At 37.2% G+C, this 22731-nt stretch overlaps 1 protein-coding gene and 1 pseudogene across 2 annotated transcripts in view; one reads left to right on the top strand and one right to left on the bottom strand.

The window, feature by feature from the left end:
* The window catches only part of ZFR (zinc finger RNA binding protein), an 88089-nt gene extending 70326 nt beyond the window's left edge, over positions 1-17763 (top strand). For both annotated transcript variants that reach the window (XM_047729323.1, XM_047729322.1), the window contains 3 exons: positions 11033-11144; positions 11256-11353; positions 16228-17763. In XM_047729323.1, coding sequence (XP_047585279.1) covers positions 11033-11144; positions 11256-11353; positions 16228-16407 — 390 coding nt within the window. In that variant the 3' untranslated portion in view covers positions 16408-17763. The remainder of the gene's footprint in view (positions 1-11032; positions 11145-11255; positions 11354-16227) is intronic.
* Positions 6242-7394, bottom strand: LOC125099760 (60S ribosomal protein L23-like; annotated as a pseudogene).
* Positions 17764-22731: the final 4968 nt, after the last annotated feature.

Raw genomic sequence — 22731 nt, 5'->3', positions numbered from 1 at the left:
TTTACCTTAATTTTTATTCTTTCCTTTTTTTGTTCTTTTTGTTATATGAATGTTTTTTCTTTGTGACAATTAGTTGTTGCTCTTCTAGTTTTATATGATGTTCTCATTCATCTGTTAACAGTTTTATATAGTATCTGTCAACTTTCACCCATAAAAGCTGAGACATTTTTCACTTATATCCCCCCCCCAATCCTTCTTTGGGTTTCTTGTTGTGTAATCTTTCATTTGTTCCATTAATATTTTTTAATGTATTTAATGCTTCTTGATTAACTTACCTTAAAATTTAATTCCACTTGGAAAATAGACATTTACACACTTAGGCTTTTTAAATGTTAAAAGTGTAAAAATAACTGCATTTACCTTCTGTATTGATATTCTCTGATTGTTTAATGTTCTGTGTTTAAATGGTTCAGTGCAAACCACTAGGTCTTGTACTGGGGCTTTTCCTTTTCATTTCTGATTGCATTTTATCATCAAATAGTTTTTATCAAAAGGTATTTAAGTTTTTAAAAATTCTGTCATGTTTGAGAAGCTCTGCCAATCACCATTACTTTAATGAGAAATACATTGTTAGGTCACAGTTTTTCCCCCTCCCCATTTTTAGTTTCACTTCACTACCTTCCAGCATTGGGTATTGGTAAGTCTAAGTTCAGCCTAGTTTTTTTGGCCCTGACTTTTTTTTTTTACAGGCTGTTGAAAGAATTCTTTATCTTTGCATATCATTAACTTTAGCCAAATTATGTCTTGGAATCTGTTTTTCAATATCAGCATTTTATTGAAATCTTTGTCATTTTGTCCTGCAGATTTGCTTTTTCTTTCCGTTAGGGGAGAAAACCATCCTCCATTATGTCTGATTAATAGCATTCTCTGTTGTAGGGGCCCCATTATCCTTATGTTGGATTGCTTTTGTCCTGCATATCTTTTTTCTTTGTAATTGTTTTATTTTTTAAAAATTTATTTATTAATTTATTTGAGAGAGAGCACCTGTGCATGGTGGGGGAAAGGGAAAGAGAGTCTTAAGCACTCTTCCCTGAGTGTGAGCCCAACATTGGACTTTATCTAACCACCCTGAGAGCGCGACCTGAGCCAAAAACCAGGAGTTGGCCACTTAACTGACTGTGTCACCGTGACGTCCCTGTAATTGTTTTAAATCTTGTCTTCTTTCCTCTTGTGTCTCCTGTGATTATCTCTTTGGCGGTAACTTGGTTTTCAGCTCTGTCCTAGTCTTCTTTGCTATTTATAATTCATTTATTCTCTAATAATGTTATTTTATATTTCAGTGTGCTTTATTACTTCTATAAACTTCCTTTTTATCTCAACTTTTAGTTTTTAATTTTACTGGTTTTTTGCTCATCAAGTTCTCTTATAACTCAGAATACTAGCAGATTGATTTTATTAGCTTAAACTAAGATCCTTCCAGAACAGGTTTTTTATTTTATTTTTTTAACAGACATTATTTTTTTAGAGCAGTTTTTGCATCTTCTACTCTCACACATGCACACCCTCCCCATCAGCATTTCTCCCTAGAGAGGTGCATTTGTTATAAGCAGTGAGCATAGCTCATACATCATTATCATTCAAAGTCCATAGAGAATAGACTTGTCATCTCTATTTTTTGTGGTGTGTTCCACCCAAATATAGAGATACCATGCCTGGTTTGGTTTGGTTTTGGTTTTTTTTGTCTCATTAGTTTTCAGTTCCATTACAAAATCATCTTTTTGTGCTCCAAACAAGAATTGTCTTTGAACGTTTCCATGCCTTTTTAAATGGCTCTCCTTTTTCTTCCTCTGTGAGCTCTGCTTTGAGCATTAAACAAAAGATGTATGGATTTGCTGCATGCAGCCTTGTTGCAGACATAGGTGGTGCTCTCTACTGCAGCTTGATTGAATGTGCTCTGCTACTCTGTGAGGTAGATTCCAATGGCATACCTTCATGCTTTGGTTTTCAAATCCAGGGTGGGTACCTATAGCCTTCGCCTATGCAGAATCTGTGCGCTCTCTCTCTCTCTCTCTTTTTTTTCTCTCTCCCTTATTCACCATCCCTTTTTAGGAACAACTTCCATTTCCCTGAGCCAGCAGAGTATTTTGAATATGTGAAGCCACTTTGGGACACTTCTGTTGAGTGTTATAGCCATCCTCAATAATACCTTTTCCCTAGCACTTCCCTCTTTGGCAGATCTTAATCTTACTTACCTTTCTTATACCTTTCTTATATATTAGCCAAATATCTGTTTAGACATGATTAGATGTGGATAATTAGGATTCTTTTATTCTTCTCTTCCTCCCTTCTGCAAGAGTCTTCAGGATGGTGAATTCTATTTTCCTCTCTCTGATAAGGAAGGGGGGTGTAGTGGGGGTTTTTACATTTAGAAAATTTATTTTTCTGCAACTGCGTTCGGTATGACTTATTTATCTACTTCTCTTAGTTGGGCAGTTATTGGTGAATTTTTTTTTAATTTTTTTCACTCAGCTGCCAACCCTTCCCTCATCTTCCCTCTAGATAACCGAGTTATGAGCTCCATGGAGAGAGTTACTTGGGGCACTCAGTTCCTTGGAAAGATTCTTTCACTGACCTTTTCCTCTGTTTTTGGTTGAAACTGTTAAATTTTTGCTTGAGAGTGTTGTAACATACTTATTTTGTGTTTGGGCAAGAGATTCTGAAATTAGGCTTTATACTATCACCTTAAGCAGAAATAACTTTTGTTTTTTAAAGACTTTATTTATTTATTTATTTATTTGAGAAGGAGAGCAGGCAAAAGAACACAGGCAAGGTTGGTTTGGGGGACAGGGAGAGGCAGACTCCCCACTGAGCAGGGAGCCTGATGCAGGGCACCATCTCAGGACTTCGGGATCATGACCTGAGCCAAAGGCAGACACTTAGCCAACTGAGCCACTCAAGTGCCCCAAAAGTAATTTTCTTGATTTTCATAAAAGAAATGTGAGATTCTTATGAACTTTATTATTTTCAGTTTTATTTAGCATTCAGTTTACTTTGAGTAAAGAAGTAACAGTGCCACTGGGTATTTACCCCAAAGATAACAGATGTAGTGAAAAGAAGGGCCATCTGTACCCCAGTGTTTATAGCAGCAATGGCCACGGTCGCCAAACTGTGGAAAGAACCAAGATGCCCTTCAGCGGACGAATGGATAAGGAAGATGTGGTCCATATACACTATGGAGTATTATGCCTCCATCAGAAAGGATGAATACCCAACTTTTGCATCAACATGGACAGGACTGGAAGAGATTATGCTGAGTGAAATAAGTCAAGCAGAGAGAGTCAAGTATCATATGGTTTCACTTATTTGTGGAGCATAACAAATAACATGGAGGACATAGGGAGATGGAGAGGAGAAGGGAGTTGAGGGAAATTGGAAGGGGAGGTGAACCATGAGAGACTATGGACTCTGAAAAACAATCTGAGGGTTTTGAAGGGGCAGGGGGTGGGAGGTTGGGGGAGCCAGGTGGTGGGTATTAAGGAGGGCACGGATTGCATGGAGCACTGGGTGTAGTGCAAAAACATTGAATTCTGTTACGCTGAATAGAAATTTAAAAAAAAAAAAGAAGAAGAAGAAGTAACAGTGCCTACTTTTAGGCTTTACTTCACTACTACAGTGAGTACTGAAAATGGTACTCTGCCCTCAAATTAGTTCCTCTTTTGTCCTGAACCCATGGTAATGAAGTAAAGAAAATACAGGTAGAATTCTTGTCAAATTGGTCTGACATCAGAATTATGACATAGTATCTAAACCTCCTTTGGAATGGTATATGTGCTATAATTTATAAAAGGCATATACTTAATTTTTTAATGTTTATTATATGTTTTATTTCTGAACAGTGTAGATTAGGTTAAGGAATATTTTACAAAAAAGGAGGATTTGTAACAATAGAGAAGCCTCCAAAACATTATATTAAGTGAAGAAAGCTAGACACAAAAGGTCACATTATATTTTTGCATTTATGTGAAATATCCACAAAATTCATACAGACAGAATGCAAATTGGTGGGTTGCCAGAGACTTGAAGGAAAGAGGGAATGGAAGAAACTTCTTAATGGGTTAAGGGTTTTTACTCTGGGATTATGGCATTGTTTTGAACTAGGTAAGAGGTGGTCATTGTACAACTTGGTGAATGTACTGAATACCACTGAATTACTTACTCACTTTAAAGTACTTAATTTTAGGGGCACCTGGGTGACTCAGTGGGTTAAAGCCTCTGCCTTCGGCTCGGGTCATGATCTCAGAGTCCTGGGATCAAGCCCCGTATCGGGCTCTCTGCTCAGCAGGGAGCCTGCTTCCTCCTCTCTCTGCCTGCCTCTCTGCCTACTTGTAATCTCTGTCTGTCAAATAAATAAATTAAAAAAAAATAAAAATAAAGTACTTAATTTTATATTATATGAATTTTACCTTGGTTTTTTTTAAAAAAGCAGTCTGTCAAATGTAAAAGGACAGTTTTCAAAGAAGAGGCTGAGAGAACTACCATAATTCTACTTTGTGCTCAGATAGCTGTTGGAATAAGTGATTCAGTATTTCTTTGTATGTATTTCGAGGGGTTGTGTGTGTGTATGTGTGTGTGTGTGTGTTTTAAGAACATAATTAATTTAGATTTTACTGGTGATCGCTTGTACAGTAAGAAAGTTCCTGGCTGTCACTCCACCCCGTCCACACTGCCCCCCTCACCCCGTAGTAATCTCTTTACCCAACAGGGGGTTGGAACTCAGGACTCTTTATTCGAGTTCTGGAGTCTCAAGACTCAGGAGTCGCCTGCTCTACTGACTGGGCCAGCCAGGCGCCCCCTGTTCTGTCACTTTTAGAACCAGTGAAGAGCTTTTAAATGATAGGAAACTGACCTTCATGGCAAAGAACTAAGAACAGTCTTAGCTTGCAGAAGAGTTCACAAATTACACTTGAAGTGTATCATCTCATTCACTTTAGCTTAAAAATAATGTATGTCTAACAGAAACCATCTACTTAAAGATATATGCACTACTGAATCCCCGAAAGCTGTCTTTTTCCTACAAGACATGACAATTTTTACCAAGATTGTTGAGTATGAAATAAGGTGCTATACATAAATACAATACAAAAATAGAACATCCTACACATGGACTTAGGAATGGAAGTCTGTCATGCATGTTATCAGTATTAGCCTACAACAGCTGGAATGTAGAAATGGTTTTTGTGTATACAGTTGCTTATTGTAATGGTATTCATAAAATTCTATTTATTAATATGAGCATCTTCGTCTGTAAAATAGGAATAATAGTCAAATCTATCACCAAAAGGTGATTGTGATGATTTAAATTGGTTAATGCTTAGTTTATAATAAGCTCTCAGTAAGTATTAGCTATAATGAAGGAGATAATTACTATTCTTTTTATTATTTAACCAGATTTTCTCGTGTTAGATATCGTTTGTGGTTTCATTTTTTAAAAAAAGATTTAATTGATTGGAGAGAAAGAGAGCATGCAAGCAGGCAGTAGTGGGGAGAGAAAGAGAAGCAGCAGATTCCCCACTGAGCCAGGAGCCTGACTCAGGGCTCAGTCCCAGGACCCTGGGATCATGACCCTAGCCGAAGGTAAATGCTTAACTGACTAAGCCATCCAGGTGCCCCTTTTTGTGCTTTCGTTAAGTATAATACCCCTACTGTAAATTTTTGAATTTGTCAGTTATACGTTAAAAAAGGTTTTACCTGTTTACACTGCCACCAAATGAAAGTATTTGTGTTACCACAATTTTATAAGGTGTATTTTTAGGCAGTGGAGCGCCTGGCTGGCTCAGTCAATGGAGCATGTGACTCTTGATCTCAAGTAGTGAATTGGAGCCCCACGTTGGGTATAGAGATTACTTGAAAATAAAATCTTTTTAAAAAAAGGAACTAATGTGCAAGGAAACTAGTTATCAGTCTGGATCCACCCATTGATACGAGATATTTATTGAAATATAATTGTGGGTTTTTAAAAAACAAAAATATATTTTAAATCAGACCTGGGTTTGAATCCAGCCTAATTTTTATGTTTTAGCTGTATAACGTTGGACAGCCTGTTTAAGTTGTTTCCTCCACCACCCCCATTTTTAAAATTAGGGTATAATAGCATCTAGTTATGAGAATTAAATGCAGTCATACATATAAAGTGCTTAGCATGTTGTTTGCCACATAGTAAACATTATTACGGAAAAACAGGCTTCACTAAGGGGTAGGGTAGGAAAGGCACAAATAATTTTTATTTTTTTACTTATTTATTTTTACAAATAGACCAAAAAATCATGCAGTCCTGCTGGCATTGAATGAAATCCTGGGCTACAAGTCTAAATATGCTTTTGCAGCTGGTTCTGTGATAGCAGAACCTTTCATTTTGCCTTTATTGTTTACTGTTACCCTGCATTACCTTCAAAATAGAGATACACACCATCTTTTCTCCAAATGACTTTCATTATTGAATTACCACTTTTCTATGTACCTTCTTTCTGAGCTTTGGTTTGTCTTCATTGTGGCGGTCACCATCTCACCCATGCTAGCAGCAGAAAGTCTGTTCAGTCATCCCTTGGTCCCCTTCATAGGGATACGCAGATTTTTGGTTCCCGTGTTATCAGCACAGTTGATCATGGCTCCTACCAGAAGAGCCAGGGAAAACTGGAATTTCACACCAGAGGACCCACCATATTCTCACTTCAACATCTTGAATGCCAGAGAGGGATTTGAGTGGTTTTGAAAGCAAATATTACAGTCATAGATTCCAAATAATTTAATATGGAGAGCTTTTCTCTCTAAACAGCTTAAGCTACCAAGATCCTTTATGGTACAGTCTAAATACTATTTCTTTGATGCAATAGTATGTATCTTTGATGTTGTCCTTTTACTTTGCATACATTTCAGAGCTTATAAACCGTGTGTATTCTGCTTTTGCTTTCCTAACTTACAGATATCTGCTTGGCAAACAACTATGTTCTGTAGATAATCAGTATTTTTAAATTGTTCACTTCATAGCAAGTGATCTCAGAAGGCACATAGTGGACTTAGTAGTTGTTGTGTTTTTGTTTTTGTTTTTTAATTTTATTTTTTATAAACATATAATAAATTTTTATCCCCAGGGGTACAGGTCTGTGAATCGCCAGGTTTACACACTTCACAGCACTCACCACAGCACATACCCTCCCCAATGTCCATAACCCTACTCCCCCAACCCCCCTCCCCGCATCAACCCTCAGTTTGTTTTGTGAGATTAAGAGTCACTTATGGTTTGTCTCCCTCCCAATCCCATCTTGTTTCATTTACTCTTCTCCTACCTCCTTAACCCCCCATGTGGCATCTCCTCTCCCTCATATCAGGGAGATCATATGATAGTTGTCTTTCTCCGATTGACTTATTTCACTAAGCATGATACCCTCTAGTTCCATTAGTGGACTTAGTTTTACTGTGTGTGTTGATGTATTGACTTTTTGTTTTCCATAAGTTATTTCTTTCTTGGGTTTTAGTTTCTACCTTTATATGCAAGTATAAATCATAAATTTTCATATTTTGGAGCACCTTTGTGGATCAGGAGGGAGCCTGCTTCTCCCTCTCCTGCTGCTGCGCCCGCTACTTGTCCTCTCTTGCTCTGTCAAATAAAAAAAATCTTTAAAAAAAAAAAAAGTAAAAATAAGTTCTCATTTCTTAAGATCAATTAGTGAGCAGATTTTGTTAAAGTTTTGAATTACTTGGAACACATCCTGTATCTTGGCATGCCAAGATTATAGCTGATTATTTAATACTTATTTTTCTCTTAACATTCTCTGAAAGTACTTAATAAAAAGTTTGAGGTACAGTTGACCCTTGAACAATGCAGGAGTTAGGAACACCAGTCCCCACACAGGTCAAAATTTATGTCTAACTTTTGACTCTAATTACTCACAGCCTACTCTTTACTAGAAGCCTTACCAATAACACAGTTAATACATTTTTTGTGTTGTATGCATTAAATCTTGTAATCTTTTTTTTTTTTTTCCCCTCAGAGACGGAGAGGGTAGGGCAGAGGGAGAGAAAGAATCTTAAGCAGGCTCCCCACCTAGTACAGAGCCCAACATTGGGCTTGATTTCACAGCCCTGATATCACAACCAAAATCAAGTCAGATGCTTAACCAGCTGAGTCACCCTGCTGCCCCTATATCCTGTATTCCTATAGTAAGACCTTTTTCTTAAATTCTTTTGATATTTCAAGGATCTGTGGTTCATCTGTCTTTTCAAATTGTCACAGATGTCCAAAAAATTTTCTGATACATTTATTGAAAAAAAAAATCCACATGTAAGTAGACCCATACAGGTCAAACCCGTGTTATTCGGGGTCAACTGTATTTACGAAAGTTGCATATTTTGTGACTCAGTTTTGTAATTTAAGCATAGCATCAATAATTTTGATAATTATTACCTTTAATTTCTCTTACAAGCAGGATTACTTTCAAAAGTATTTTGTTTTCTAAGCATTTTATTATTCAGTATTTTCTATATGTTGGCCACTTAATGCTAGGCACAGGAGCTCAAAATAAATGACATTGGTCTCTCCTTCAGGATTTCACAGTTTATTAGACATCTTAAAATAATACTTGGTTTGTTTAAAAAGTGAGAGAGATTAATAATACATTTCATAATACATTCATAGAATTATCGAGTAACTGAAGCTGATTTCTCAAGATAGTAAAAATTTTTAATGAAAATCCTTTTTGACCTCTACCCCTGAAACAAATAATACATTATATGTTAATAAAAATAAATAAAAGAAAATTCTTTTTTTAAAAAAGTCTTGAACATCTCCCTGTATTTTTCTAATGAATAAACTGAACTAAATTTTTTCATTGTGATTTACATTTTTTTCTTTTTTGTTTTCAATCCTGTGCTTCTCGGCTATCATTTTTTGTAGCTGTTAATGTATACTGTCTGCTTAAATTTCCATCTCTCTTATAATGTATTCCTAATTTGTTTAGAATTGCAGTCTCCACATGTCCAAACTTTTCAGAGTTATTCCTATTTAAAAGATCTGTGATATGACCTTGGGTGAATAGGTGGATATGGTTTTTACCTCAGGTTACATCCATAAGCTTCTTAGGTACACAACTAAAAATAGGTTCTCACGGGGCACCTGGGTGGCTCAGTTGGTTAAGCAACTGCCTTCTGCTCAGGTCATGATCCCAGGGTCCAGGGATCGAGGCCCGCATGGGCTCCCTGCTCAGTGGGGAGCCTGTTTCTCCCTCTCCCTCTGCTGCTCTGCCTGCTTCTGCTCTCTCGCTCTCTGTCAAATAAAGAAAATCTTTAAAAATAATAATAATAAAAATAAAATAGGTTCTCACTAAGTATTTTCAGCTTCATTATCTTTTTAAGGATTTCATTGTAGTTCCAGTCTATTCAGTTTCTTTGAATGTTATATTGGTGGTCATATTTAAAATTTAAAAGGCTATTTTAAAATTTAAAAGGCATATTTAAAGGCTATGATATGAGTGGACCTTAAACATTATGCTGAGTGAAGGAAGCCAAATCCAAAAAGCCACATTTTATATAGTTCCATTTGTAAAAATGTCCAGAATGGGCAAATCTGTAGACATAGAAAGTGGTTTGCCAGAGGTTGGAGGAAAAGAAGGATGGGGAATGATTGCTAGGAGTATGAAGTTTCTTTGGGGAAAATATTCAGGAATTAGTGAGTATGGTTGAACAGCTTTGTAAGTATGTTAAAAACCACTGAATTTATACACTTTAAAAGAATGGTTCTTATGTGAATTATATCTCAAGTTTTAAAATCTAAATGAAAGCAAATTTTTCTAATAAGAATATTCAGAACACTTCATGTCTCCTTTCTAAGTCTATAACTTCCACTTTTCTCTTTTTCAAATTTTGAGTCTCGTGTAATTTATAGCAAAAGCATAAGTTATATTTTCTTTAAAGATACAGAAGTTCATTTGTGCATTAAGTGAAAATTTAGATAACATACATTGTTTATAAAGAAAGAACAAGTCTTCATTACTTGGGATATTAACCTGCTGTAACTGTAGGGGGGCTTTTTGTTGTTGTTTTATTTTGTTTTGGTTTTTTGAAGATTTTATCTATTCACTTGAGAGAAAGAGGGAGAACACATGAGTGGGGAGAAGGGCAGAGAGAGAGAAGCAGTCTGAGAGCCCAGTGCAGGGCTCAATCCCAGGACACTGAGATCACGCCCTGAAGCGATCCTTAACTTAATCATGCCCTAAGCAGATGCTTAACTTAACTGAGCCACCCATGCACCCCTAACTGTAGGTTTAAAGAACAAACATGTGAGCCCTAAATATGTAAAGAATTTTAAGGACGGAGGTGCCTTTGGCTCAGGTTGTAATCCCTGGTTCCAGAGATCAAGGCTGGAGTCAGGCTCCATGCTCAGCAGGGAGTCTGCTTCTCTCCCTCTGCCCCTCTCCCCACTCATGCGTGCTCTCTCTCAAATAAATAAAATATTTGGGGTAAAAAAGAACGTTAAGGACTGTCATTTCATAGGGAAGACCAGCAGTAATTAAAACTAGAAACCAAAAAAACCCTATTAATCTATTTTACATTTTTCTTCATTAAGCATAAATTACAGTATCTTTTTTTAAAATGTAAGTTACATATTGCCTCAAGAGTTTTGTATTCATTGCTTGTTTTATTTCATTTTGATGATTTTTATATGTGATTCATATTCTGGTTTATATGTGATTCATATTCTGGTTTCGTGATCTGTTCTATGTCACGTTTTCAGCCTTAAAATTTTTAATGACCACTTCATAAGTAATTTGTCATTCTGGTGTGTGAAAATGAGTGATTCCTTTGGGGGTGCCTGGGTGGGTGTCATTATGCGTCTGTCTTCACTCAGATCATGATCCCAGGGTCCTGGGATCGAGCCCCACATTGCACTCCCTGTGGGAAGCCTGCTTCTCCCTCTCCCACTCCCCCTGCCTGTGTTCCTGCTCTTGTTCTCTCTCAGATAAATAAAAATCTTAAAAAAAAAAAAAATTAGTGATTCCTTTGGTCTGTAAGCTGTTAAATACATTTTTTATGTTTTTAGGCTATGGAGTTACTAGTAGAAAAAGCAATCAGTAGTGCTTCTAGTCCTCAGAGCCCTGGGGATGCACTAAGAAGAGTTTTTGAGTGCATTTCTTCAGGCATTATTCTTAAAGGTAAGTTTTGCTTTGTTCTTAATGTTTGGGTGCTGACAACTGAATAAGAACTCTTTCTTTTACAAATGGGTAATGCTAATGCCTTTTTCTCCATATATTGATTGCTTGTAGGTAGTCCTGGACTTCTGGATCCTTGTGAGAAGGATCCATTTGATACCTTGGCAACAATGACTGACCAACAGCGTGAAGACATCACATCCAGCGCACAGGTACCAGTGTGTTCTTAATCCCAAAGCTTTATTGTTGGGTCACTGCCCTTAAAGTTTTGGTTTTTATAATTGTCCTTCAAAAGAAGTGACTGTATAATATTTATTTCTCTTCTTCTTTAGTAAGTAAGCCCTTGGAGGGCGTATAATTTAATTAGATTTCACTAACATAACCTTAAATTGTATTTAACTATAGTATGTATGTCTGAAGTAAGCTATTATATAAAAATACAGCTGTATTTCCAGTGTCTTATTAAATGTGGGAGTTAGATTATATGTCATGATCAGTCTGGGAACTCCGTATGTACTCTGGTTGTAAGAAGCGATATGCTGTGTGGTTTGTGGTAATTACTGTTATAATTTATATGTCTCTCTTGCTACTGGAAAGGCTATCTAATGTAGTTAATTAAAAGTGTGTGTTCAGGGCACCTGGGTGGCTCAGTCAGTTTGTGTCGGACTGGTCATTTCAGCTCAGGTCATGATCTCGTGGGGTGTGGGATTCAGCCCTTTGTCAGGCTCTACACACAGCAGGGAGTCTGCTTGAGTTTCTCTCCCTCTGTGCTCCCCTCCACACACCCCTGTGAGAGCTTGTGCGTGTGTGCTCCCTCTCAGATAAATAAAATCTTTTGAGGGGAAAAGAGTGTGGGTTCTAGAGCCAAAATTCCGAGTTTGAATACCACCTGTGCTGTCTTACCTATAAAACAGGGATAAAAGTAGTATCCTGTCTGAAGCAGGATTATTGGGAGGATTAAATGGGTTAATGTGTTTAACTGTATTAACAGTATCTGGTGTATGGAAGGAGCTTAACAAATGTTGGCTATTATCATCATTATCAATTGATCATTTTATTGGGAAAAAATTTATGGAAAAGAAAAAATATGTGAACCTTAATGAATGAATGAAAAAAGTCAATCTAAAACTACTATAACTTTCTTTTTTTTTTTATTCCAAAACTGTACTAAGGGGAGAAAAGGCAACTAGCAATAAACTAGTAATAATTGACTCTTAAGACATTTACATTTAGGTACTGGACTTAAGTTCTTGATTTGTTATCTCTTCTGGCAACGATAATTTGGAATTTGGAAGATGTCAAGATTAAAGTAAATTGTTAAGTCATATTAAAGGACTAATTTATTAGACAAGTTTTGTTTGTATTTCTTTGGGTTTAATTTTTGGGGATGGAGATAGTTACTCTAAGTGGCTTTGTTTCTTCCTTGGTGCTTAAAGGAGGAATTATTTGTAAATTCTAAGGGAAAGGAAATTCAGGGTTAGGAGCAGGGCATTCAAAAACTAAAAGAATTCACATTCGAAAGGCATTTTTTTTTTAACGTCACTTTGAAGAAAGTGGTCTGGCTTTAGGTAGGAGTGACAGATGTCCTTGTTAAAAGTGAAGGAGTTAACTGCACTGTTTCATTTATGTAATATTCATGAAATAACAGAGATGGAGAACAGTAGTGGTTCCTAAGAGTTAGGGATAGGGGTGGGTGTAGGGATTGTTAATGGTGGCTGTAAAGGGAGTCTCTGGTGATGGTACAGTTAATATCTTGATTGTGATGTAGCTTTGCAAAGCTACACATATGACAAAATTGCATTAAAGCTAAAGACAATACACAGGAGTACATATATAACTGGTAAAATCCAAATAAGCTCTATGAATTACAAATTGCACCCATGTTGATTTGAGTTTATTTCTTGGTGACCTATAGCACCCATGTTAATAATTTTCTTCTTCCTTTGTCTCTGTCTAGGTCTATCCCCCCCTCCCCCCTCCCCAATAATGCTTACCTTTATTTTTGTGTATTTCTGTAGTCTTAACTCTTCTTTTTTTTTTTTTTTTTTTTTTTTTTTTTTTTAAGATTTTTTTAATTGGGACGCCTGGGTGGCTCAGTTGGTTGGACGACTGCCTTTGGCTCAGGTCATGATCCTGGAGTCCTGGGATCGAGTCCCACATCGGGCTCCCAGCTCCATGGGGAGTCTGCTTCTCCCTCTGACCTTCTCGCTCATGCTCTCTCTCACTGTCTCTCTCTCAAATAAATAAAATAAAAATCTTTAAAAAAAAAAAAAAAAGATTTTTTTTAATTTATTTACTTGACAGAGATCACAAGTAGGCAGAGAGGCAGACAGAGAGAGAGACATTCTTTTTGCTGTGTATTGACAGAGATCATAAGTAGGCAGAGAAGCAGGCAGAGAGAGAGGAGGAAGCAGGCTCCCTGCTGAGCAGAGAGCCCAATGTGGGACTCGATCCCAGGAACCCGGGATCATGACCTGAGCTGAAGGCAGAGGCTTTCACCCACTGAGCCACCCAGGCGCCCCTCTATAGTCTTATTCTTCAGTAATCTTTATAAGTTGCTTCTTCAAGATACAGCCTTGGTCATTTATTCAGATCCCTTTCCATAGGTATTAACCCTCCCCCCTCAAAAAGTAATTGTAAAGTAAACCTCAAATCTTCTTTGATATAATTTTAAAATTCCAAGATATCTTTGAGAATTATTCGAGTATCAGTCCTCAAATTTTGTTTGCTGCTAAATAATTGCCAGTTGTGTGGCAGAATTTTCCCTTGTTAAAGTTAGAAATACATACAGAACAAGAGGTTATAGGATGCTCACTCTAGCCTCAAATGCTTAATTTTACTTACTGGAGTATTCTTTCATTTAGAAACTTCTAGTATTCAAATAGGCTGATGATTAGCAGCAATATCCCTGTGGTAGAAATGTATTAGTATTCATTATTATATATCACATATTATATATTCTCACTTCAGAAGGTTATCAGCCTTATAGCTTAAATGAGTAGAGAAGCACCCACTACTGGCAAAAATCCAGAATTATGGACTAAATAGAATACTATATCAAGTCCTTAACACAGATGATTTGGAGACTTTCAGGATTTCAAAAGCCAACATATGAGGCAAAGTTCTAAGGAATTGGAATCGTATAATTGGGTAAAGTTCCAGAATAGTAAATTCTCATACAGATAATTATAACAAACAACTAAATCTCAGCTGAAAAAAATAATTAGTTATTAAAAATAGTCTCAGGGCACCCAGGTGCCTCAGTCAGTTAAGTGTCCAACTCTTGATTTCCTCTCAGGTCCTGACTTCCTGGTCGTGGGATCAATCCTCACATTGGGCTCAGCGATGGGCATGGAGGCTGCTTAAGATGTGGTCTCTCCCTCACCCTCTGCCCGCCCCCAATCCCTCTCTGCCCATATACACACTCGCTGTCTGAAAAACAAGTGTGTGGCGGGGGGCTGCTTCAGTTGGTTAAGCCCTTGCCTTCAGCCCAGGTCATGATCCTGGGGTCCTAGGACTGAGCCCTATATCAGGCTCCTGATAGCCTGATTTTATTTATTTATTTATATATGTGTGTGTGTGTGTGTGTGTGTGTGTGTGCGCGCGCGCGCGCGCGTTTCTCTCTCTCTCTGTTTCTCTCTCTCTCACTGTTTCTCTCTCAAATAAATAAAATCCTTTCTTTAAAAAAAATAGTCTAAATAGCAGCCACTTTGTTAAGTGGAAGAAGCCAAGCCAGATGTTATATGAAATATCCACAGCATGCAAATCTTGTAGAAATGGAAAAGTAGATCAGTAGTTATCATGACCTAAGGGTGGATGGGTTCAGGAATGAATAACATTGGGTCATGGGGTTGTCGGGGTATAGGTGTGAAAATGTTCTGTAATTAGAGAGTGGTTATGGTTGAGTAAGTATACTAAAAACATTGAATTGTACCCTTTAAAAGGGAGACTCTTAGGATATGTTAATTATATCTCAAAAAATCTAAACATTTACATTGAAGGTTATGACCATATAGTGAAATTTGCCATATAATCAAATGACTTCATCTCCTTGAATCAATTTAAGAGGTATATATTCCCAGAAATTTGATGAATGTCTTATGAAATCTTGTTATATTGATGCCTAACATATTTCTGCATGTACATAACCATTTAGTGAAGATTTTGATTTTAGTTCATGAATTAACAAGTTGAAGAAATGTGACCCTTTTTTGTAAACCTGGGAAAGTGTGTGTGCATGTGTGTATATGTGCAGCCTATACACAGGGGCATCCACAGAAAAAAATGGGAAAATACATGGGTAGAGACTGAAGAGGGATTTCCTCAATGAGATTTACATTCCTTTTGCTGTGTATTGTTTCAGTTTCAAGGTTTTTTTTAAATGACATAATACTGAATTTTTGTAAAGACTTATTTCTTAACTTACGTCTTTTTTTTTTTTTTTTTTTTTTGGGAGAGATTACAAGTGCATGCAAGTAGGGCCAGGAGGGGTCGAGGGAGCAGGGGAGAGAATCTTAAGCAGGTTCCATGTCCAGCGTGGAGCTGACTTGGGACATGATCTCATGATTCTGAGATCATGACCTGAGGCAAAACCAAGCGACCCTTAACTGATTGAGCCGCCCAGGCACCTCTTAGCTTATGTTTTAAAAACCAAAACGGGGGGTGCCTGGGTGGCTCAGTGGGTTAAAGCCTCTGCCTTCAGCTCGGGTCATGATCCCAGGGTCCTGGGATCAAGCTCCGCATTGGGCTTTCTGCTCAGCAGGGGAGGCTGCTTCCCTTCCTCTGTCTCTGTCGGCCTCCCTGCCTACCTGTGATCTCTGTCTGTCAAATAAATAAATAAATCTTTTTAAAAATAAATAAATAAAATAAAAATTTTAAGAAAGAGAAAAAAAAAACAGCGTGGGTACAGAAAAGCCTGAAAATATAAACACTAGAACATACAGAGCATTTAGGTTGTAAAACTTAATATTATTCAAGGGGTTTAATTAAATATGCTTTTTTACATTATATGGAGATATAAGCCTACTTAATAATTAATATTTTGGTTTTTAAAATTAACTCTGAATTCTGGCTCTTTTTGTTGCAGTTTGCATTGAGACTCCTTGCATTCCGCCAGATACACAAAGTTCTAGGCATGGATCCATTACCCCAAATGAGCCAACGTTTTAACATCCACAACAACAGGAAACGAAGAAGGGATAGCGATGGAGTTGATGGATTTGAAGCTGAGGGGAAAAAAGACAAAAAAGATTATGATAACTTTTAAAAAGTTCCTGTAAATCTGCAGTGTTAAAAACAACAGGTGCCCATTTGTTGGTTGTTTTTCATTCATAATAATGTCTACTTTGACAAATTTATCAAGAATTTAAAGAATTTCATGGAAGAACCAAGTTTTTCTGTGACATTAATATCTTAATGTACAGTGTTAGGTATTATATGAATGGAAAGACACCCAAAAAAAAAATTGTGCCCCAACTAGGGGAAAAACAATGCTTCAGATGTTTTCCCCATTATTTTGGTTTTATTTACTGGTTGCCCTAGCACCCCCTATTTTTGTGTCTTTTATTAACTAGTCTTATTAAATCTTTACTGTATTTAATGCAGTATTTGTGCTTCAGTTGCTCTGTGTATTTTGATATTTTTATTTAGGAGTTTTGTTTGCTCTTTGACACTAGTTGTTACTTTGTGTTATAGGTGATATCCTTTACCCCTTCTTAATATTTTACAGCAGTACGTTTTTTTGTAACGTGAAACTGCAGAATTTTTTCCTTTTGTTTTGTTATTCTGTATGTGATGGATTACAACACAAAAAGTTATCCTGCCATTTAAGTACTCAGAACTGAATGTTTCTGCAGATCTTGTGGCATTTGTCTCTAGTGTGATATATAAAGGTGTAATTAAGACAGATTTCTGTTAATCTAATCAAGTTTGCTGTTAGTTGTGCATTAGCAGTATAAAAGCTAATATATACTATATGGTCTTGCAACAGTTTTAAAGCCTCTGCATAATTGATAATAAAAATGCATGACATTTTTGTTTTTAATAGACTTTTAAAATTATAATTTTAGGTTTGACACGTAGATCTTTGTACAGTTGACTTTTTGACATAGCAAGGCCAAAAATAACTTTCTGAATATTTTTTTCTTCTGCATAAGTGGAAAGGGCATTTTTCATATATAAGTGGGCTAACCAATATTTTCAAAAGAACTTTATCATTGTGCAACTAACAACAGTAACTAGCCCTTAATTATGATGACAGTTCCTTATTGGTGTGTGTGAGATTACTCTAGCAAACTATTACAGTATAACACAGTTGAATGATCCTCCCCTGTGCCCTCATGCCCCATCACCCAGGTAATTTACAGTTCTCTTAACAGTGAGGTTGATAAAGTATTACTGATAAAAAATTAAGGTTATCTAAGGGAAAAAAAAAAAAAAAACAGAAAATTATTTGGTGTGGCCATCTTACATGCTTATGTGTCCTACAAAAAGCTAAATATTCTAGCAGTGGTGTAATGAGAAGTTACATCTTACTGTTGATGTATGTATGCTCTGGTATACAGATGTCATTTTGTTGTCACAGCACTACAGTGAAATACACAAATAAAAACTTAAATTCACATAATGACTTAAATGTATATTATGTTAGAGTTGACTCAAACTACTTTTGCTTTGAAATGACTGGTGCTTTGAAATGACCGTATTCGGGTTTATTTGGGTACTTATATCTTGTTATTCCTGACAACTACTTGTTGCCTGAGCACATAATTTCCAGGAAAAAAGTCAATAGTATATTGACTCAGTGTCTTTCTGGAGTTAGAATCTTTCCCTGGACCCTTAGTAGACCAGGAAACTATAGAAGACAGCCACTGGAGAACTAGAAAAGGAGACATAGGCTTTTCTCCCAAGCTTGTCACATACTATCTGTGTAACACAGACAAGTCTTTTTCACCCCTACCCCCAGTTTTGTGTTTCTTAAATGTTTCTAGGTCTCATTTTACTCTTTCAAATAATTAGTTTTGAATAATAAGTTTTTTGAATGATTGAATATTTGAATAATTAGTTTTGCCCAGTAAAATTTTGGAATGTTGGTTCTCACTGTTTCTTAGGGAAGGCAAGAACTTAACATCACACCCCAGTGACATGCTAGGTCATTTCACATGTTTTCCCATCTTAAACAAGAAGTGACAGTGCTGTATTTCATATTTTTCAGATGAGAAAGTTGAACCCCAAAGTAGCTAACTGACAAGATCACAAATAACTTAGGTGACAGGATTGAAATTGAGTCAGGTTTCAAAATTCATGCTCAGCACTTTTCCAGGCTGCTACCTTCAGCTTGCAGTTATGTTCTAAACATGTTTTCAGCCTGTTAACAAAATTTTGATTTGTTTTGGGTGTCTTCATCCAGATAAACAGTTGGTGCCATTTAAATTTTTTATAAAAATAATTGTTTCAGTACCAAGTTTTTGCATGACTTAATTTCCATTGTTATGGCTAGACCCACATTAACCATCTTATATGAAATAACTTGGATTCGTTACTATCTTCTGCTTTGACATTTTTTTAAAAGATTATTTTAGAAAGAGAGAGCAAGCAGAAGGGAGAGGCTTAAGGAGAGGGAGAGAGAATCTCCAGCAGACGGCACTCAGTATGGAGCCTGACTTACGGCTCGCTCAGTCCCACAATCCTGAGATCCTGAGACCACAATCTGAGCCAAACCAAAAGTCACTTAATGGACTGCACCACTAAGGAACCCCATATTGATAATTCTTAAAGAAAACTATAAACTCTAGTGAAAAGATTTATTGGGAGGAGCGTACATGGGTGGCTCAGTCAGTTAGGGGTTTGCCTTTGCCTGGGATAGAGCCCTGGGTTGGGCTCTCTGCTCAGTTTCTTCCTTTGCCCCTCCCCCTGTTTGTGTGCTCGGGCACACATGTGCTCGCTCGCTCTCTCATAAAAAAGTCTTTTTTTTTTTTTTTTTAAAGATTCTATTTATTTATTTGACAGAGAGAGATCACAAGTAAGCAGAGAGGCAGGCAGAGAGAGAGGAGGAAGCAGGCTCCCCGCCGAGCAGAGAGCCCGATGTGGGGCTCGATCCCAGGACCCTGGGATCATGACCTGAGCTGAAGGCAGAGGCCTTAACCCACTGAGCCACCCAGGCGCCCCCATAAAAAAGTCTTTTTAAAAAAAAGTATTGGGCATCATCCTAATACATTCTTGAACCAATTGTTTTGGCAACTAATTATCAGTTATTCTCTGCATCTCAGGCTGGCTTTCCCTGTTGTTATGTTAGAGTAATTTAATGATAAATAAAACAAATTGATTACTTTCATCCACTCCCAATTATACAGTGCACTCCAAATTAGTATTTTTTTTCCTTCACCACTATTCTTCTGTTTCTTAGAATAAGTTAGAATTAAAAATGCAGAATTTGCACAAACAGCACAGAAAAGATCTGATTTTTTTTAAGATCTCTGGGTTTTTAAGTCAGTATTTTAAATAATTTTTTCCTGCTTCTTAAAAAAATTTTTTTCTTGCATGGTCATGCTATTATGTTGTCAATGTATGTTACGAATTGAAGTTATAAACAGCTGCTTCAATGGACCCACTACTTTTTATACTGAATTTGACAGCTCTCTAATTTTTGAAGATTTTCCCAATAAAGGGCAAGCTTTATAGTATCCTAGAGAGATAATATTCATAACATTGGTCTCAAAATTGGCTGTTCAATGAGAGTTATCTGGAAAACATAAAAATTAATATTTTTAAGCCCTAATTCCAAAACTTGAGGAGGGCCAGAATAAGCCCAAGAATATTGTTTGAGTGGATGGTTCATACACGTTTAAAATGTAAAAGATGTAAAGAAGTATATGGCATAAAATGTCTTCTGCCTCATAAGTTGCCCCTTCCCAGAGGAAGTCAGTATTAATCCATTGTATGTCCTTGTACACGTGGTCTGTGCAGATGGTCTGAATATGTGCACCCTTTTGTCTTCTATAAATGGCTGCATACTATGTGTATTCTGTGGCTGCCTCTCTTTCCTTTAATATCTTGGGAGTCCTGGAGATTGTCCCATATCATTATACATAGGGAAATTACTTTTTTTTTTTTTTTTAGATTTTATTAGAGTGTGCATGTAAGCGGGCGAAGGGGACAGAGGGAGTGGGAGAGAGAATTTCTGGCAGACTCCACTGAGCATGGAACCCAACTTGGGGCTCGAAATCACAACCCAGAGATTTTGACCTGAGCCAAAACAGAGTCTAGACACTTAACTGAGCCACCCAGGTGCCTCAGGAAATTTCAGTTTTAACAAGCGCTATAGGATCATTACAAATTAGGTTTTTTTTCTTTCAAGATAGGTGGTTCTGGTGCGAGTGGTACATTGATCATGTTTGAAGAAAAAAACATGCTTTATAGCAGTGACCATCATGTACTCTTAAGTCCAAAAACTATTATTTTTACATATATATATATATTTTTAAGGAGGCTACACCCAGCATGGGGCTTGAACTCATGACCCTGAGATGAAGAGTCTTATTCTCTACTGGCTGAGCCAGCCAGACACTCTGCAAAACTATATTTTAAATTTAGTATCAAAAGTATTTTATTATCAGCCGTACTGTGTATATATATAGCAATAGGCTAATTGGGATATTTAGCAAATCATAATATCCCATTCTCTAAGCAATTTTACTGATTAACTGTAGGTAATTTTAGTCTTTATCTTGTTTAGTGTGATAATATTAGATGTAAAATAAAATGTGAAAATGGAAAACAGTAACTAAAAGCTTGAGTATTTTTTTTTTTTAAGATTTTATTTATTTATTTGACAGAGAGAAATCACAAGTAAGCAGAGAGGCAGGCAGAGAGAGAGGAGGAAGCAGGCTCCCTGCTGAGCAGAAAGCCCGATGTGGGGCTCGAACCCAGGACCTGGGATCATGACCTGAGCCGAAGGCAGCGGCTTAACCCACTGAGCCACCCAGGCGCCCCAAAGCTTGAGTATTTTTTAGAAATACCTAAACTGGGGTGCCTGAGTGGCTCAGTGGGTTAAAGCCTCTGCCTTCAGCTCGGGTCATGATCCCAGGGTCCTGGGATCGAGCCCCGCATTGGGCTGTCTGCTCAGCAGGGAGCCTGCTTTCCTTCCTCTCTCTCTGCCTGCATCTCTGCCTACTTGTGATCTCGTCAAATAAATCTTAAAAAAAAAAAAGAAGAAGAAAAGAAATACCTAAACTGGTCTGTTAACTACAAACCTACTATATTCACCTCTTAATATAGTTCCAAGTAATACCAGGTATTAGAGAAATAGGGTCTTTGGTTTGCACAGGACCATTTAATCAGTTGAGTAACAATGTGAATGCTTCCTTACAGTCTATTGAGTCAGAGTATGAAAAGGCAATTAGTTAATTTCCATTAGCTTAATCACTCTTAAAATGAGTTCAGAAATAGGGAAAACAGCACATACCTAGGGCTTGGATCAGTGGAGCCCTATGTTAAAGAAATACAGAGTAATGCAGTGTGACAGGTTCCTGATGAGAAAAAACTCCAGGGTGTTGTAATTTACCTTGAGCTTTGCCATGAGCTGTTTAAAAGCGTGCTGCCTGTCAGTGCAATTTAGTGTGCTTTATAATGTAGATAAAAACAGAAGGCTTGGGGCACCTTTCGTGTGACTCTTGATCTCAGGGTTTTGAGTTTGAGTCCCACGTTAAAAATGTTAATGCAGGGGCACCTGGGTGGGTCAGTTGGTTAAAGCCTCTGCCTTCAGCTCAGGTCATGATCCCAGGGTTTTAGGATCGAGCCCTGCATTGGGCTCTCTGCCTGTCTCTCTGCCTTCTTGTGATCTCTGTCAAATAAATAAAAAATCCCCAAAAAAAATGTTAATGCATAGGTAAGGGGTTTGGAGGAAAGTTCAAACCTACATTACTAATCTCAACTAATTTTAGTGAGCCAGCATTGAAACTTAACCCAGAAGGAGCTACTTCTGTCCTTTATCTGACACCCAAAATGAAAGATACATATCCTTGGCATTGGTCACACCATATCTAGAACCATGGTGTTCAATTCTGGACATTATCTTTTTTTTTTTTTTAAATAAGCTTTATAACCATTGTGGCCCTTGAACTCAAACCTGAGATCAAGAGTTACATGCTCGGGCACCTGGGTGGCTCAGGCAGTTAAGCAACTGCCTTCAGCTCAGGTCATGATTCCGGGGTCCTGGGATCGAGTCCCACATCAGGCTCCCCCTGCTCTGTGGGGAGCCTGCTTCTCCATCTTCTGCCTGCTACTCCCCATCTTGTGCTCTCTCTCTCTCTCTGTCAAATAAACAAATAAAATCTTCTAAAAAAAAAAAAAGTTACATGCTCTATTGACAGCCAGCCCAGTGCCCCTCTGGGCATTGTTTTTTAAAGTGATACTCTGACCAAGATAGTGAATTTCCATGTAATTGGAACCACAGAGCAGGAGGGACTAGAGATGATGTGGGGGAAAGAGGATTATAAGTATCTTCAAGTATGAAAAGCTATAGAAAAAAAATCAATTGAAGAAAGAACTTTTTGAAAATGTTAACTGCAATAGTAAAATAGGTAGAGGTCAT

Source organism: Lutra lutra, chromosome 5, assembly GCF_902655055.1.
Source record: "Lutra lutra chromosome 5, mLutLut1.2, whole genome shotgun sequence".
NCBI classification, from domain to species: domain Eukaryota; kingdom Metazoa; phylum Chordata; class Mammalia; order Carnivora; family Mustelidae; genus Lutra; species Lutra lutra.
Note: the sequence above shows the minus strand (reverse complement) of the source record. Positions and strands in the feature narration are given on the sequence as shown.